General features: G+C 41.6%; 1 protein-coding gene across 4 annotated transcripts in view; it reads right to left on the minus strand.

Moving 5' to 3' along the window:
- CCNY (cyclin Y) overlaps positions 1-17,544 on the minus strand; it is a 125,237-nt gene extending 107,693 nt beyond the window's left edge. For 3 of the 4 annotated variants that reach the window (XM_030488556.1, XM_030488572.1, XM_030488549.1), the window contains exon 1: positions 16,949-17,544. In XM_030488556.1, the coding sequence (XP_030344416.1) occupies positions 16,949-17,102 (154 nt within the window). In that variant the 5' untranslated portion in view covers positions 17,103-17,544. The remainder of the gene's footprint in view (positions 1-16,948) is intronic. The other variant, XM_030488591.1, reaches the window with a different exon arrangement.
- Positions 17,545-19,624: the final 2,080 nt, after the last annotated feature.

The raw sequence follows: 19,624 nt of genomic DNA on the forward strand, positions 1-19,624 counted from the left end.
TCCCCTTTGCACAGTGCTATTAGGCAAGGAAAACCCAGACTATGAAGCACAGCTGACGGCTTCACTGCATTCCCACCAAACAGTATTTATAGCCCATGTAATACCCAAATCACCCCCAGCGCACTACTCGAACTAAAAGTTGAGAACTACAGACACCTTAAGGCTGACTACAGCTCCTTCAGAAATTAGGAGGCCAGAACTGAAGTAAACTAGTAACTTCGGTTTGGAAAGCCTACGCCATTTTTGTAAACGACCCTGAGAAAGTCAACCCCTTGCTCTTCCCTTTAAAGCCAAAAGCAAATGTCAGTCTGTAAGGGCATGCCATTGTACTGCTAAACACTAAAGCTGTATTTCACATTGAAAATCTAACTTGATTTGCATGTCCTTGTAAAACGTATTGGTCTGTGGCAACTGTTTTTCAAAATTACGTGGTTTTATAAAGAAAAAAAAGAAAAAAAAAAGAAGTATTTTCAACATTCTAGTTGCCTGAAAATTTGTCACGGTGTGCTCATAGACCTTCAGTGTAGTCTAGGCCCAGCAAAATTAAAGTATCAAATACCTAAGGATATCTGCTGCTCACATACCACCATACTTCTGTAGGACTCTGGCATGTGCCCTCCTGCCTGGGAAATACAGGAGCATACTCTAAAAAAATCCAGACAAACTTACTTTCCTGTACGAGATGCAATCCAAATCTAACGCAGAGGAATTCCTTTACAAACAAGGAATGCAAATTTATTTATTCTTTTAAGGCTAGTAGTATCTTTCCTTTAAAAGTAAGGTCACATCCAAAGAGTTCTGTTTCTTGACTCTGCCTTTTGTACACTTACAGGTATTCAGTTCTCTAAGGCTCATCTGATACAGCCCAATGCAGATGTTTCTATGCACATTCTCTGAGCAGCCACTACTGTCAGAGACACTGGCTTGACCAACTGTGGGATTTCTCAAATTCTCTGCTACATGCCAATACAACACTTGAAGATAAGTATGTAAAGCACTTTTTGGAAGGAGGCAAAATTATGTAAAGGCCTATTTTGCTTTTGTTTTTTAACGTTACTGAGTAATCAAGTGGTTCGCCTTTCTGAAAGTCAGTCATATAGCGAGTATCTTAGCATACTACATACATAGCAAACACTCATCAGAAAATAACGCAGGCAATAGTAGACCCTTAGTCTGAAGGAAGGAGGGAGGAGGGAGAAAAGCAGTTGGTCGGCTACCTTTTAAATACAGTTTCACAGAGAAAAATATTTGAGACGGGGAAAAAAAAAAAAAAAATCTGTCATTTGCTAAAACCCACAGGGTGCTGAAAATGTCAGAAAGGATTCCCACAGCTCAAGATTGTAACTACTATCAAAGCAAGTATACATTAAGCTGTAGGCAGAAGCACTCCTGAATTTCACTCAGAAAGCAAGCAGCAAGCCAAATGTATCATTTAATGCTAAGTTCATTTTCAACAGGAGCCCAAAGTTGTTGATCTTGTCTTGCGTATGTGCCAACCAACTACCTTAAGAAGCATACCGCATGCTGTTCACCTTGCAGATCCACAAGGCACTTCTCAGTATATGTCCTTCACACCTTAACAGTAAGCACAGGAGAAAAGAGTTTTCAGCCAAGAGTAGTGAAACACTCCTATGTATGTCAGCCATGAACTAAGTATCAAAAGCCAGAAGGATACCCAGTTTCTGATTGCAAACAGGAAGGTTATTTTTCACCCTTTTTTTTTTCCTGAGAACAATCAATCAAAGTCAAAAAGACCTATTGTACAGTATACAAACAAGTAAAGAAATTAGCAAAATGAGTCTTTGGCTGTTACCAGCTCTATTTGGTTTACACATTCCTGGCAGAAACCTATGTGGAATGGCTTCTACATTCAGACAGAACCCCTGATTTTCTTTACAGAAAGGTTTTAGTTGCAGGGTCTTCTTATATATACATATACAAATATTTATATACACACACCAAAAAAAGAAAAAAACAACCAAAAAAAAAAGCAATCAACAACCCCCACACACAACTAAAACCAATCTATTCCATAAACCTTACAGCATTATTTTATTTTCAAAGAAGCAATTTTACTACAAGAATTAGATTAACTTTCTACTTGGTCTAAACAGGCAGAGAACCTCTCTATTTCTTTTCTTACAGTCCTCAGAAAACTGACTGAGCCTAAAGGAACTCCCAAAAGTTGGATGTGACTTCAAGAGCTGCCTCGATACATCACCTTGGAAAATAAATAGCTACATTTTCTTAAATGTAGTTCCACTGATTCCAGTTAAGCTTATTTACAACAGATTAGTATTTAAACCTATGTGAGTTTTAGAGCTGAGAAAAGGGTATTTAAGTAAGCAATTTGGAACACTGAAATTACTACTTCAGTCTGTCGTATCAATGAATAAAACAGTATTTCCCTACCCATTCACCATATGTCTTCTGATGTGTTTCAAGGGCTTTTAATTCTCACAAATATTATTTGGTGACATGGAGATTGCTTTGCTTGAAAGATGCCTGCTGTTAGTTTTAATGCTAGCTTGAGGCATCAAGATACTGTCTTTAAAAAATAAAAATCTTTTATAAGGGGAAAATAAAAGATTTTCCAGTAAGCAGTAGAGGACATATATTAACTTAAAAATAAATTCTGTTCCCAAGAATCAGGCACAGTATTTGCAAGATTATTTAATATCCAAGTTGCTTTCAGCTTTCTCTTTTCTGAATCTCATCAATCCTTTTTGTTTAATTCCATCATTCTGGTAAACAGAGAGCTGAGAACATTTCTTTGCTGATGTCTAAGCTTGAAAACAGAGTAAGTCACCCACTATTAATATACAATATTAATAAGCACAAGCATGAATATATAAAGAGTGTTGTTCATCACAACAACCTTCATTTGCAAGTAATGTCTGATTCTCCTTTGTTTACTAGGTCAATGTACCACCATGGAGATGATAATGATCCTTTTTAATCAAAGGAATGAAGCTAATGGAAATAATTAATGGTAACTACCAATGTATTAACTATTTAAGACACATAGGCACGCGCCTGGGGCTAACACCTATATATTATCATAAGGAAACTGTGACTTTTTCCTCCCATCCGTTTTAAGCTCCATTAAGAAAATACACTAACCACAAGTTTATTTATGGGATCAAAAAATGCTAGCATGACCCAGTCCCAGATAATAACTTCAGCCTGCTAGGGTAAGAAAGCTTACTTGTTGCAAAACAAATAAACCCTGCCAAAAACGGATAAACAGAAGACAAAAGAGTAGAGAAGAATGCAATGAAAATATAGTGGGTGAACAAAGAAACCACACCCAGACAGTAAGACAGACAGAGGTAATGCCATTTAGCAGTGACACAGAACTTCTTTCTTGAACTAAGTCATGGGTTTCTCTCCAATAAGTAAATATTGTCAGACCCCTATTGAAAAATGCTGCAGAGATCTTTCCAGAGAAGCAAACAGGCTCCTGGGCCAAATATTTTCCAGATTACAGCTAGGTATTACCAGAAGACATCAACAACAAAGCTTTATCAGCACATACTTTCCCTATTATTTTCTAACAGATATAAAGAAAAGAAGTACCCGAGTTACTTGAGGAAAGAGAACTGAAGCAAGCAGTAGGAAGTCAACAGGACTATTTACAAATCAGATGCAATATACCTTCGCAACAAGTGCTTTGAATACACAACTGAATGTGAAGCATCTTGCAAGAGCACGCTCCGTGTTCTGAATTATTTTAACAAGCATTATTCTCACACAGGCCCTGTTTAGCAAATTTACCATAGGACTTAAGGGCAAGACTACAACAAGCTCAGATGCTTTAACATCACTGCAAATATAAGTGCTTTACAGCTAGCAATGGACTTGAGTATACAGTTTACATGCACTTACTGAAGCTTCACAGTACTGAATCATACAGTACCGCACTCCTGCCAAAGCAGTTGTTACATCCAGAGTTATCTTCTTCCCCACCCACCATACCCCTTATTTAATAGAATCATAGAATAGTTAGGGTTGGAAAGGACCTTAAGACCATCTAGTTCCAACCTCACTGCCATGTGCAGGGACACCACACGCTAAACCATGTCTCCCAAGGCTCTGCCCAACCTGGCCTTGAACACTGCCAGGGATGGAACACTCACAACTTCCTTGGGCAACCCACTCCCGTGCTTCACCACCCTCACTGTAAAGAATTTCTTCCTACCTGAACTTTCCCTGTTTAAATTTAAACCTATTACCCCTTCTCCTATCACTACAGTCCCTGATGATGAGTTCTTCTCCAGCATCCTTGTAGGCCCCCTTCAGATACTGGAAGGTTATCTGAATCAAAACTATTTTGCCTTGATGAAAAACAGGATTAAAATCCCCATGTAAGAACTGACAATGGCTCAAGCAAGTCAGCACATTCACTTGAGATCTAGGTGCCTCCACTAATTTTTGTCACATAAATGAGAGAAATCAAGTCATACAGCTACAGCAACATTTAGCAGTCTGCTGACTTAACATGTGACATTCCCTACAGGTTTGATTAGCATAGCATGATTAGACTGAAGGAGCTGCGTGTGGAGACGATGGCATGGCCAGCAAGTAGAGCACAGGAAGCACTCGTGACTATTTCAGAAAATTTCTGCCAAGCACTTTTAAAGAGAAGAAGTAGACAACACAGCTGGAGAGCATTTCTGACCTACAGAGACACAAACTAAAACCTTCACATGGACAAGAGCCACAGACCAACCAAACCAAGGGAAGGAAGAATACCAGACACTGAGATGAAAACTCCCCCTTGGTCCCACCATTCCCCAGCAGGACAGGACTGGGCTGCATGTGCAGCTGGACCCCAGCAACCCAACAGTGACAGGACAGCAGCCCTTCTTGCTCTGCTAAGCCTCAAGGTGCCACTTGGCTTGCCAGGTAACGCTGGCCAGAACAGGCCCATCACCAGTCCCACTGACTGCCTCTGAGCTCAGAAGTCGCACATTCCCACTCCCTCACAATAGAAGGAAAAACCTTTTGCAGCAACAGATCCTGCCTTTCAATTAGGCGATGCCAAATCACTCAGCTTTGAATCCCCAGATACAAACCAAGGAGATTCCTCATTTACATGAGGAAAGAAATGCAAAAATAGGTCGTTAGAGAAGATTTACATACAGCTGGACACATTGAAGCAGGGCAGAGTATCAACTACAAAGATGGTAATTACCAAGAATTTTTTTCCATGAATTGCAAATCTTAATATTGCTATTAACTAAATCTCTTTTCAGATTTTTATTTGGAAGAAAACAGTGTATGTGCATTCCATGCTCTTCAAAAAGAAAGAGCCTACACAGCCTCAGAACCTATTTTAAGAATTATAACTCATGCACCACCGTTTATTTGTAATCCCAATCTGTAATTCAGTGCATAAATTCACCATAAAGCGCACATTTCCAAAAATCATGAAGAAAATTATACAGATAAAAAAACACATTCAATGATTCAATACTACTTAAAAGTCCTAAGATATAGTGGGAAAATATAGAAATCTTACCAATACGTGGATAACCATCACACAGATCTGAAAGAACAAAGATTATTTTATTTGCTCAACTGTAAAACATGCAGGAGAGGTAGGAAACTAGGAACGTGCAGCAAATGTTGAAATGCAAACATGATATAATCTAAATCAGGGTTTTGAAATCAACATTGAAAGTTTGATGCCATCCTGGAATCATTACACAGACTCTGCTCTAGAATACTCTGTATGTATTGTGTACTTCTCATCACTCCAAAATTACAGCAAAACAGAAGGAGTCAAATAAGAGAAGATGAAATCAGAGACAGGACTTCTGTATGTTTCTGTATGTGGGTAGAAAAAGGTTGGCCTGAGAAGTGCAGCCAGGAGACAAGTAAGGCACCCATGACAGAGATGTACAAAAAAAGGGGAAAGGGAAAGGAGAGAAAGATCAGACAGCCCAAGTAAAGCTACAGGGATGGAGGAGGGCAATGATGAAAAGGAATATATCTTCAGCTCAAAGCTAGTTTTAACATTATACAAGCAACATGACCAAAAAAAAAAAAAAAAGAAAAAAACCACAACATTTTAAAAATTTTACTTCAAAAATTCTGTTGTCCAAAATATTTGCTAAATAAAAAAAACTTAGGTACAAAGATTTCATTCAAGCATACATACATTTAAAAAGAAAAAAAAAATCGGGGGGCGGGTAGAGGAGTCTGCTGCCTAACTCTAGTCTGTATTCCAACAAAGCCAGGAGGTCTGGCCTTCAGTCCTGGAGCTTCCTGAAGCTCACAAATATCCCAAGGACAAATGCCATGCTGGGTTTACATCAAACAGTTATCCAGCCACCCAGTAACAGATGAGGCCCTCAGCTTATCTCAGCCACCAGGAACTGAAGGAAATTAAGACATCAGCAGCGTGCACAGGACCCTTCTGCACATGCCAGTTCCATCACACAGTGGCTTACCCACAGCGAGCAACTCTCTTTAGCACAGAGTGCTTGACAGAAGTCACAGTCTCAGAAAGTATCACACTTCACTTCAGTAGTCACTGTGTATAAACCAGTATTAGTACACTTTTTTCCGCCTAGAGTAACAAATACATCGATATCTATGTGAAGCCATTTTGAGATAACCCACGCAAAATCAGAGACAGAAGAATTGGCTCCCTTAAGTTCTCTTCTCCTTTTCTATCCGCAACCATACATAAATTCATTGGTGTTGAACTGCAAATTTATATTAAAAAATGAAAGCATGCAGAGGAGAAAAAAAAAAGGGAAAAATAAAATAACCAAAACCACACAACCAGATGTGTGAAAATATAAGAGTTCACACTGTTCATTTTAAGTTCAGGTTCTCAGGTAGTAACATAAAGCTTCAGTGTTTGTATTGCATAAACTGTGATTCAAATACTTGTTATAAAAATAACTCCTTACTATAATATTTTTTAAAGAAATATGACTTAACATCAAGAGCTTATTTTTCACAAAACATTCACTTCCAGTTAAATTTAACTTGGCAATGTCCATTTCACTTAAATATCCATTTTGCCAAGGGGAAACAAGTTCCTAGATATAGAATTTACATCACTGCTTATATACGGAATTTTAAATAATTTTTGTTGTTGTTGTTTGCTTTAGCTCTCAAAGGCAGTATTGCTTTGCTTCCTCCACAAAGCAACCAGTTAAATCTCTCCTACTGAATGTTATTTTTATCACAGACTGGATCTCTAGGACCATCTCAGTTACAGGAATCCTTCTTCCACTTAAACCCTCAAAAAAGTATGCATACACCTCCGCAAAACTTCAATTCCCATTTCTTTCTATGTCTGACAGAGAGGATAACTGTATATTGTCAATGCAGTTTACTAGACACTTGTCATCCCAAATGAATTATCCTAAAAGGAAGGAGGACATTTAGCTGCAGGAAGCATGATTTCAAAGCTTAAAATACAACTGCATTTCCAAACTCTTCACACCCTTTCCACCTCCACTGACTGACTGAATAAAATGCACATGGATTTCTGCCAGGTAGGGATAGTCACAACACAAAGCTTCAAGCATGAAAGGCCACCAAGAACTATGCATTCATAGAGAGCATCAGATGGGTTTGACATACAGCTTATAGTAGAGGCACATGTAAAAGATCTTGTTATTCACTTGTGAAGGTGGATTTTATCTTTATGTTTACTTTAACATCTGAACTTCAAATCTACTACACATACCAATCAGAAGAAAGCTCACATATCTCCATTTCAGAATCCCTTTTTAGGAACTCCAAATGCAAATGACTCTAAAATTGACTACTATTTAATAGTCAAAACACTAGAATTTCAAACCATATATATGAACTATGTTAGGAGGTTAACTACATTCCCTATTTTAATAGGGGTTTGAATGGGGCAGAGAATTTCAAATTAAAGATCATCATCAACAGTCGTTACTGGATTTGGGGATCCAATAAATCTAAGCTCTTTGCTATAGCTCTAGTTGAAACTGTGTTATCAACTAGAAATAAAACTCTTTCTGATAAGATGTCAAATTGTGTGGTTTTCCTAAGTACAAACACAGCAGAATAATGCACTGAATGGTTAGGCCAAACATTCTGCAATAACTGGACTCATCATTACAAATTATATCTCTGCTGATTTCAGTTATAGTTTCATAAACTTAATTAATAAAACCAAAATGAGTCCTTTGAAGTCCTCCAAAATGAAAAGAAAATAAAACAAACGGGTACCAGAACAGATTATAAAGATCTTGATTCATAACAGTTATGATACTACATAACGGACACACAGGAGACTTTAATCCTTTTACAAGCAAACCAACCATCTGCCTAGAGATAAAAATTCCTATTAGGATTGTCTACATGTTCTTGATCATAACTTTTTCTAACTAATATTTAACATTGGTTATTTTAATAGCATTCTTTTAGGAGGAGAAAGTAGGGGGAAAACACACAAAATGAGTAGAGACTACAGCTTACTGAATGTAAACTGTATATATGATATAACATACAGACAACTTTTGTTCAAGCTAGAAGAACAGCTGAGATCAAAAACTCTGAACACCAGCCTAGGAATCAAGAGGTCTAATTAATTTCAAGCGTTGAAAGACTTTTTTCAAGGTCTTTACATCACTTGCATCGTTTTACAGAATAACATAGCTCACAAAGCACTTGAGAGATGTAATTACTGCTTGTAAAGCTCACTGACCGCAGCCTGAAAGTTTCTTTTAGCCAAAGCAAGGAAGCATGTCCTGCCTTGTTGAGAACAGTTATAATTCCCAAACTTTGGATCTTCAACCAATGCAATCTCCTTCCCTAGGAAGGTCACAACAGAGGATAAAGAAACCACAGCATATTTATGTGTAAAATAGAACTACTGATGAATACTAAAAAAACCCTACCAAGTACAAGCACAGAAGCGCAACTACAACCAGTCGTTTCACATACATAACCTCACATAAACTCACAATTCCTGAATTATCACCTCCTTAGAGAGTTCGCGAGAAAGTGAAGGATAGTATTTCAAAACATCCTTGCTGATCAAGTATACCTTCTTTCTCCTACAGTATTACTTTCAATATCTTAAATCAATGAATTCTTTCCAGGAACAAAGACGGTAATAAGTTTCTTCATCCACTGAAAGCATTCACTAATAAATAAGCATTCATAAATAACAAACAGCAACAAAAAGGTACCAGAATACTAATGTGCAGGGATAAACTGCATACCAGAAACAATTTTAGGCATGCCAAGTCTACTAAAGTTGTTCCAAATCTAGGAAACGATCCCTGTACTACCAGTCTTGCATCTTCACTGAGTAACAATGCACCTCATCATGACAGTTACCACTTCCTCTGTATCTTCTGGAACAGTTTTTTCGCCTTACAATCCACCTTTTGGATTCAGGAATAACATCAATTCCCACTTTTAATGAAATACCAATACAGCAAAGAAAATAAGCTTTTAAAATTTCAACACAGTCTCATACTAGTTTCAATACTGCTGAAAGTAAATTTTTTCACTTCCCATCTGATATCTCCTGGATCTCAGCCACAGGCAAAGAAGAATCACTTCGCACACAAAGAAACAAGCAAGCAAAGCCTGAGGTACATTTTTTTCTAACTGAAGTTGGGTGGGGTCTTTTTAAAAGAAAATTATGAACCATAGAATCAACTGGGTTGGAAAAGACCTTCAAGATCACCAAGTTCAACCATTACCCCAGGACTGCCCAGACCACCACTGAACCATGTCACTAAGGGCCTCATCTACAAGTTTTTTTAACATTTGCAGGGACGGTGATTCCACCACTGCCCTGAGCAGCCTGTTCCAATGCCTGACCACCCTTTCAGTGAAGAAATTTTTCCTAATATCCAATCTAAACCTCCCCAGGCATGGCTTGAGGCCATTTCTTCTTGTCCTATCACTTGTTACTTGGGAAAAGAGACCAGCCATCTCCATCTTCCTTTCAGGTAGTTGTAGAGAGTGCTAAGGCCCCCCCTCAGCCTTTTCTTCTCCAGACTAAACACCCCCAGTTCCCTCAGCCGCTTCTCATGAGACTTGTGCTCCAGACTCTTCACCAGTTTTGTTGCCCTAATGAGTCATTGAAGGCTGACTCTTCTTGCAAAGAGAGAAGAGTATCACAGAGATACCAGTGCACTCTTCCCCTCAGTGGAGGGGAGTGTAGGAGACGTTATGTGAGGTGGGTGACAATACATTTTTAATCTTAGGATTAACTCTACTCCATAAACATGTCTTAGCATTCAGACATTACAGCTTTCTGCAACATTTTTACACAAACAAAGGTCGTAATAAAGTGCCACGAATAGCAACAAAAACATTGGTTTTATCAATATATTTTGCTCAAGCATCATAAGCTGTAAGACAAGAGCATAACTTTTGCAGTGCAAGCTACACCTACGGTGGCTAGCAAAGGTTTTTCAGTAAAATGGCTTCAGCATTAGTTTGACTTCAGAGAAAGAGAATTATTTTGCAAAGAAATGAAGAGAGGAGTAAGTTACATCAGTTAGTGGATAACGTACATTCTTGCTGATCCGACAAACTTTACTTAGCCGGATGACAGTGGGTCTAATAAATCCTTTGCAGCTTGCAGGCCCAAAATGTTACAAGAGTGATGAGAACGGAAACAAACAAAAACAAAAGGGGAAAAAGAAGGTTTTCATGTAAATACTCCAACCAGATTTCACTAGCAATTTCCCATTAACACCTATTACAACTCCTTGACCAGTCTGTACTAGTAAGGATTAGTCTTCAGGAGAGTGCTGCTGGTTTTAAGTCCTTTCTCCATCCAGTTGAGGCTAATGAGCACTCTAAATTTAAGCAAGTCCTCACAGAAGAAGCTGAAGAGCTGCTGATGCTCAAACTGAACTGGTCGGAGGAACGGGCTGTGATGACATATAGGGTCTACACATTAAACCCACCTCTGAATTATGGTCAAATATCTGAAAAAGGTTTCAGCTTGGGAAACATGAAAATCCCAACAGTTCCATTTCAGCAATTCTGGAATATTTGTTTTTAAAGTTGGATTGTAAGGAGACAAAACTGTCACAGAAGATATGGAGGAAGTGGCAACTACTCCAGTGAAGGTACTACCTTAGCAGACTGTTGGCAGTATTCTATCTAAATAACAAATTGCTAAATTTAAAAAGTTTATTAACACTTACTAGCTCTTCACATACATTTAAGAGATGTATGCAACATACATTAAATATGCTGCAGGATGAAGTAAAAATATCACTCCATATGTCAGAACGCACACAGAAAATTAATAGTTTTTAAAAGCTCTAGTTATCCAAGTTCAAAGGAAAAATAAGCAAAAGTAATGTCAATTCAATTCTACACAGAAGGCTCAAAGAAATGCTATATGTTGTGTATGTTTTCAGTTTGTAAAGTGTATTTCATATTCTTGCAAAGATGCTGCACAAGGAAGATATTTACACTACGCCTGATCTGCAGCTGGCTGGCAAGACAAGAACAGGCATTGGGTAGCGCTAGGCACTGCTCAATTATTCCCCTTCCAAGCTCATGGCATGTTAGAGAGAGAGCAGCCAGAAAAAGGCATTCACGGTGTCAGTAAGTTGTTAGATATGCACAGCAAACAGCATCTCGCATGTTTCAGAAAATGGTGTCACACCATGTGGGTGCTTTTTGTACTATCTGACCTTGAACGAGGCCTAAGATGAAGTAAACATATGGTGGAAGTCTGGAAAACCTTCAGTAAGCACAGAAAATGAGGTCAAACAGCTATGACCACACAGCTGAGAAGTTTTCATTTCTTTTAAATACGTTACTCTTATTACATGTAAAATCCAAAGAGAAACAAGCTACCTCAAAATCCAGTAGCCCTTCCATTTTCAGAGACCTATAATTCTAAGTCTTGTCATTCTGATTCAAGTACCAATTTACCCAGCCAGTACTGTTGATCTTGTGTAACTCACTTGCAAAGAAAACCTTAATCAAATGGCAGTACACTAATAAAATTCATCAGAAGTAAGTTCAAATATGATTAGCCTTAGTATGTGTGTCTCTAAAAGCTTCTACAGCTAAACATGGAAATACTGACTTCATAAAAGGTGTAAATTTAGTGATTTGATGTGAACAATGTGGAAGTGAGGTTCTGGGAAGGCTTTGTACAACATGGTGGTGTCTCTTGGGAGAAGCAGAGCACAGCACAGAATAAACAGATGAAACTGATAGCAGAAGGCAAAAAGCAAGCTGAGAGGTATGCATCACTAACAACATGCAGTATAGGAGTAAGTTCAGACACGTAGGCCACTGCAGGCTCTATTTTTAATGTTTTGATGCACAAGACTGCAAGTGGTACCTTGATGCATGATCTCTGACACACTTAGGTAGGTGATGCAAACAACAGTACTGAAAAGCATATGGATCACTTCTGTGCAGGAATTCTGGCTAAAAGAACAAGAAATTTTTTTGAAAGAGACTTTTCTGTAAACCAAAGAGACCATTTTTAGGTTTGTTTTTTTTTTTAAGGGTTATCCTTTTACAACTCAGGTGTCAGCAGGCATGTCTGTGTGAAACATACTAGATCTTCAATTTGCTTCTGAAGTGCTTATAGCTTGACTTTTGTGAATGTAGGTCAGATCCTTCACAACATGCAACCCATCATGCCCTTGCTCTTGAAAACACCGGTATTCTCTTTCAGCAAAATTTCACTGGGTATAGGGGGCAGACATTTTAAAACTTCCCTGTATTTTGCTAAAATCTCACAATTCTTATAAAACCCAGTAGACAGAGATAAACAAATACTGATTTCAAAGACCCCCATATGCCGGTTTCAAAAAGGTAGAGGAAAAAATATATAAATAAACAAAGAAATGGCTTTTTTAAACAGCAGTCCACTCTCAGGAGCCTGTGCATTACACAGCAAAAAAAATTAACATGATTGGCCCACCGTGAAAAGGGCTGAAGAGGTTTATCAGTGATGTACAGCTGCACAGGATGGCATTATCTGAGCTAGCAATGAAAAATGACCTTGTGACATTAGCACGAGTTTACAACGAGGGGAAAAAAAAAATATCTGATTTTTTGAGGGGGGGAGGACGTGACATTAAGAACTCTTTCCTTCAAACAGCCTGGGAACTCTCCATCTAGCCTCTGTTTCAAGAACAGCCTTTTGACCAATTATAAGGCATCAGCTTTGCTTCATGTCATCATGTTTGTGGTAAGACATTCCCTTTGCCCCCTCCCTACAGCTCCATACTTGAAAAGCTTACTACAGAAATCATGTTTCAAACAGAGAAATCCCTTTTGAACACATCAGCACACTCTGCTTTTTCACAAGTTAAACTGTCAACTTGTGGGTCTGACTGTGTGACCTGCAGATGTAAAGTCTAAATGGAGCCTAGACTAGGGTCAGTCCAGCTGGCCAGGATTTAAACAGTGCATACACCACGATGCTTACATGGCATGCACAGACAAAAGTTTATATGCAAATATGATACAGAATCCGATACATCAAGACTTCCACTATTTTTACTTATTGTTGTCATTAACACCACGGTAAAAAAATGTCTTGACTGCAATCAGATAGAGCTGGAAATCCTCAAGTTCTGAATTCAATGCCATCATTTTCTTAAAGTTCAGGATGTGAAGCACTGAAAAATGTTGAAGCTCCCCCTTAGAAACAGATCATCAAAACCGGATGGCAAACTCTGTTTGTTACAATCATCCTCTTGCTCTTCTCAAAAAAAAAAAAAAAAAAAAAAAAAATCCAAAACCAAAAAGCAAAACCCAGAAGCAAAAATCTTTTAGGTTTTGCACATCTGTATGTATTTATGGAAGTCTGTTACTTTCTTGGAATTTTTTGAGGGGGAAAAGGAAGAAAGAGAAATTCACTATTATAATTCTCCAGAATGAGTAATTTGATAAATTCCTCTCAATCAAATCTCCTTCGCAGACCCCTTCATAAGCACACATGAAATATTACGGAAATTGAGATTTTCTTACACGGTACCAGTGATGGAGAGGAAAAATCCACTCCTACTGAAGTAGAATTCCTCTAACCGTTCTTTAAAAAAGCACTACTGGATTTGGTATTGTGTTTGAATTACAGGAGACAATTCAAAGGCATGATCTTAAAGCGAATTTGATGAGTTCTTCCTTATGAAATATATAAGACTGGCAAACATCAGACAGTCTCACTAGTACTAAAACCTCCAGTTAAGTCACCCTTAAAAGTTGACATCCCTCCCTCTATTCCCTTCTCCCTCTCATAGCGCCAGAAACAGGGCCTGCAGCTGTGCAAACCACACATCTCTTGTAAAAGCTGAAACAGCCCACATTTAAAGGTTTAAATTTTATTTAAATTTCTGATTTAAAGGTTCTTAATGTTCTTGTTTTATTCAGCTTTACTCACTCCAAAAAAAAAATTAAACATTTCATTAATTTCCATGAATACGAGCATGAAAACAACTTCCACATGAAACAGATTTAACTCAGACACTGCATGTCATGATTTGTTACAGTCATCCCCAAAGGTACCACTCACAAGGTATATGCTTGCTGGGGACATGAACTTGCCCTTTGAGAGCCTGATTGCCACTGCCACACGTACCGGGCTGGGTGGAAGGGCTCTCATTTGAAGAACAGTGAAAAACCTAAATTTGAAGTGTCAAAAGAAGTCTCATTTCAGTGCATCAGTCTTTGTCATCACTTATTTAAAAAATAAAAACAAGAAACTTTTTGAGAAACTCTTGGGAAATACTTTATGACTTGTGGCAACAAGGAATCAACATCCAGCATTTTCTCTTGATGACACAGATAACCAGACTATTGTTCTCTCATTGTGAAGAACATAATTGTAAAATGATAAAAACATCATTAGAATTCTCTACTGATGGAAGGGGTTTTCCCACCCCAGTGTCTCATCTGCAAACATCTGTATGCCATCCAACTTCAAACAATCTAACAACAAAAGCATAATAGCTAGTCTAATAGGAAATAAAATATCAGAAACACAGGATCACTTTATTACATGCAGTAATCAGTCTATCATCTTTGACCAAGAGACCTTCAGAGAATATGACTCCCATGTGCAACAAAGCACACTTCAAACAGCTGGTTTAGCCAAAGTATGTCCAGTTGTTTTAGGTGTACAGACATCATCCATCAGTCTCCCCAGTGAAAAATTATTTCTCAGACTCTATCCATAAAGAGAGACAAAATTAGAGTGAGGCACAGAAAAGAAACCCAAAATCGTTTGCTCTTTTTCAGAATTAAGGACATCTTGCCTATTCAAACATGCAACATCACACTGACAATTATCCCAGATCAATGCCAACAAGATGTAAAAATAAAAACACAAAGGTATTTTCTGTGTTCTAAGCTGCAGTTTAAAGGAGAAGAGAGACAGAACACACAGTGCCGTGATCCAACAAATGAAAAAAACAACCACTGAGATTTCTTTTTGCAAATAAACGCTAAGATGCAGGAACTTATCTGCATTATATGCACGCTTCAACAAGCACACAGGCACTTACTATTTCCACACAGAGAAAAAAAAGAAGACAGCACAAACCCCACGTCTCTGACCAGAAACTTTACTGCAGACTGCGTTGGTATAGATGGAGAAATCCGTACCATCAGAGAGAGACAACACTGGTCTTAGAAGAATTCATCATTCACAGATCAACAATTGGTTCTTTCACCTCCCTGGCTTTCTCAGACCAGACCATTATGTATTTTTTTCCACTTACTGATCCTGTTACACTCCAATTTTTCAGTTGCACATAGCAAAGACAGCTAAAAACATTCATATTTCTCGAATGTATCTCATTAAAAGAAATAATCTTAACCAGGGAGGGAACCTATCTGTTTCTATGGGCTCCATAACTTTGCCAGTGTCAAGAACTGACTTAATATAAAACTCTGTAATAAAATCACAATCCAATAAGCTATGAAAAAAATGTGGAAGGCAAATTGAAGTGCACCAAAGTCCCTTTTTCCGGCTTTCTACCAGAAGCAGTTCATGTAAACTAATCCATGAGACAGCTGACCTTTTACCAACCCAAAGTTTTAGGACTAAATACTTCAGCTAATAAAAAACTAAATGACATGTATACATTAACCCACATCTTTAAAATTAAGCTGTATCCTGGCTAGCCACAACAGCAGCACATTTAGTCACTACTAAAGCAATGGGAATACGGCTTTTCTGTGTATCACTGCAGAGAAGGAGAGGGAGAGGAGGTATTCGTGATTTCATAGAGCAGTGCCTCATCACGACAGTAACGGGGGAAGACAAAGTCACTGGAAAAGAAGGTTGTCATGGGTAACATTTCTCCCACTTTAACTGGTGGCTGGGTTTGTCCTTTACACCGTCACCCTGCAGAGGCCTGGCAGGTGACATACCCAAAGGGGACGCCGGCTCGGTACGGTTCCCCGAGCGCGTCGGCGGGATGCGCTCCCAGCCCTGCCAACAGCGCAGAGCCAAGAGCGGACCCTCCGGTTTGCCTCTGGGTCAGCCGGGCCTCCGCGGAGCGGACGAGTGCCCATAGAGCCTATAATGCCACCTCACGCCTCCCTGAAGGGAAACGGGTCTTGGCAGCGCAGACCCGGGACCAAACACTGCACCTTGCCAGCGGATGCGGCGGGGTGGCGTGTGTGCTGCCCAGCCCTCGCAGGAAGGGTCCCACACAGCTCTCCCTGGGGAAGGGAGCCGCTCCGGAGGCTGCATCCCGCGCAGACGTACCGACACCCCCGGGAGCCCCGCAGGGGCGGGCATGGGGACCACGACCGGGCCGCCGCGGCACTGAGGGGCGCGGTGCCGGGGCAGCGGCGGGACCGACCGGTCCGGCCCCACCCGCGGGGGGAGCCGCCCGGGATAGAGCAGTGGCCCCACCGCGGCGAGAAGGGAAAGAAGGGGAAGAGAAGCAGGAGGTCCCCAGCCCGCCCGCCCGCCCGCCCTCACCGTCGATGTTCTCTCGGTCGCTGATGTGCTGCAGGTTGCAGCCCGTGTCCTCCCGGCTCAGCTCGGCCTCGGGGCGGTAGGACTCCAGGCGGGAGTGGGCATTCCTGCGCAGCTTGGGGCTAGAGGAGACGCAGCAAGAGGTGGTGTTCCCCATCTTCTCTGCCCGGCCCCGGCCCGGCCCGGCTCGGGAGGAGGCGAGGGGCGGCCGGTCAGCAGGGGCGGCGGGAAGCCATGGGCAGCGCCGGAGACGAGGAGGAGCGGCGGGGGAAGAGGCGGCGGCTGCGGCGCCCTGCGGCTGCACTGGCCGGCGAGTCCCCGCGGCCGTTCATCCGCGGAGGCAGCCCCGCAGCGCGGCCCGCCGGCGTGGGCTGCGGCAGCTAAGCCCTCCTGCGCGGGCTGGCAGCGCAGGGCCCGCCGAAGCACAGCCCCATCGCCGGCGGCGGGGCCGCCGCGCTCCTCCCCCGCCCCGCGCAGCCGCCGGGCCCGCTCCGCGCACGCACCCAGGCGGCAGCGCCGCAGCCTCCGCCGCAACCGCAGACAGCAACAGCGGCGGCAGCAGCAGCAGCCGCCCCGGGCGGCCCCCGCTAACCGGTTCCGGTTCAAGCGGGCGGTAACGCCTCCCGCCGGGCGGGCTGCGAGAGCGGGTTGCCGGGGCTGCGCCCGGGGGACGGCGGCGCCCGGCTCGGCTGGCCGGAGGGGCCGAGCGGCGGTGTTGGTGGAGCCCGCCCTCAGCGGGGCCCCGAGCGCGCTGCCCCTTGGGCCGCCTCAGCGCTGAGGGGCTGCGGGCGTGCTGCAGGCGGCGGGAAGCCAGCCCCGCTGCGCCGGGCGTCCCCGGTCATGGCACACACACACCTCTTGTGTGGACATCGTCTAACCGCCAGGCGCGCTGGGCGCTGAGGGGGGGTTCCCCCCGATCCAGGCCCAAAGAGCACAGGGCCAGAGCCCGGACAGGCACCACAGCAGCCCGCGGCGGCAGAGCCTGCGCTGGCGCTGCCGGAGGGGAGTTTTCACCCGTGTTCCTGAGCCTTTTACAGAATGTACGAATTCTTTGAGAACTTGTGAAGTTCTAGGCTGCTGGTGTCAAAAACAACTGGCCCAAGAGGAGGGAGGGTGTGTAACATGCCCCTATGTACATGCTTTCCCTGTGTTCAGAGCTTTCCCAGTCAAAAATAAACCCCTTTGTCAGTATCGGTGTAGTGCTAGAGATTGGGATTGTGCCATTTTTTCATCAGGGTTTTGGGGTTTTTTTTCGTTTTAAAAATCTCTAAGCAAATCTCATGACTGCTGGAGGTCTGAGTCATGGTAGTTGAATGGTTACACTGATAACTTGATAACAGAAAACCACGCTTCTGTGTCTATAAAAAATGCTTTGACTTACAGCCCCGTGTCCAGGGAACCATTACTTGTTATTCGACCAGACATCTCATGATATCAGATGTTTTCATAAGATCTGCTCAAGTCAGATGATCACATGAAAGTCTTCCAAGTTTTCATCCTACATTTCTTTCAGATCACACATTGCAGAGAAAAATTAATTTTTAATTTTCAAATATCTTTGTGTCTTTATTTGATGCAAATGTACTCTAGTGCCAGAGTGCAAAGACACAAGAAATAAAAAGAATGTTGGGGTTTTTTTAAACTATTTTGAGGGTGGTGAGGCACTGGCACAGGTTGCCCAGAGAAGCTGTGGCTGCCCTGTCCCTGGCAGTGTTCAAGGCCAGGTTGGACGGGGCTTTGAGCAACCTGGTCCACTGGAAGGAGTCTCTGCCTGTGGCAGGGGGTTGGAACTAGATGGTCTTTAAGGTCTCTTCCAACCAAAACCAGTCTGTGATTCTGTCTTCTGTACCTAATTTTGCAATACGGACCCCACCCAAGCACAGATGGGCAGCAGTTTGAGTTACATTGTCCCTTTGTGTTTGAGTAACTCAAGGTAAGAATAGATTTAGGATCTTTTATGTATTAATGTTTTCAGTAGTTTCCATCCAAACCAAAGGAAATTAAGTATTTGCTGGTGCTCTGGTTTAGCAATGTTATCTTGTAGGATGTCACGCTAACTAGTGCTTTCCCCCACCATGGAGGTCATTGCTTGCTGAAGGGTACCTCAGGCTCATCCCCTCGAGCACAGCCTGCTCGCAGCCCACTCTTCTGCTCAGACTGGCTCTGGGCATCAACTGTGCTCTTGTCAGCAGGGCTGATTAAATCTCAGATGGGCATAAGCAGCTCTCAGAACGTTTCAAACACAATTTTGTAAGAATCAAATCATCTTAGTATATATGCAATAGAATAATAAAATGGTACTGACACGCCTAGCTTATCACATCTCACAGGAGGACCTCAACAGATCTACAGAGACCTCTCTGGAAGAATTACCTGTTTGCTTGCCTGCCATGGCTCCGTGACCTGCCCTGTTAAATCCTGCCTTACCGTAGGAATTAGGAACACTTACCCATTTATGGCCTTTCTGACCTGTACCTCCCCCAGCATGACTGCTCCTATGGTGCCAATGCCATTGTCTTTTAAGTACATGCTTGGGTAACCTTATGTGTTGCCTTGCCCTGCTGTACCAATCCTATTATAGTTTTGGGGCATATGGCAAATATATCTTAGCTCCCAATTATTTAGAAAATTTTTAACAGCTCTAAACCTATTGTAGCAGATCCTTAGTAAACCTCACAA

The sequence above is a fragment of the Strigops habroptila genome, chromosome 1, assembly GCF_004027225.2.
Source record: "Strigops habroptila isolate Jane chromosome 1, bStrHab1.2.pri, whole genome shotgun sequence".
Lineage (NCBI taxonomy): Eukaryota > Metazoa > Chordata > Aves > Psittaciformes > Psittacidae > Strigops > Strigops habroptila.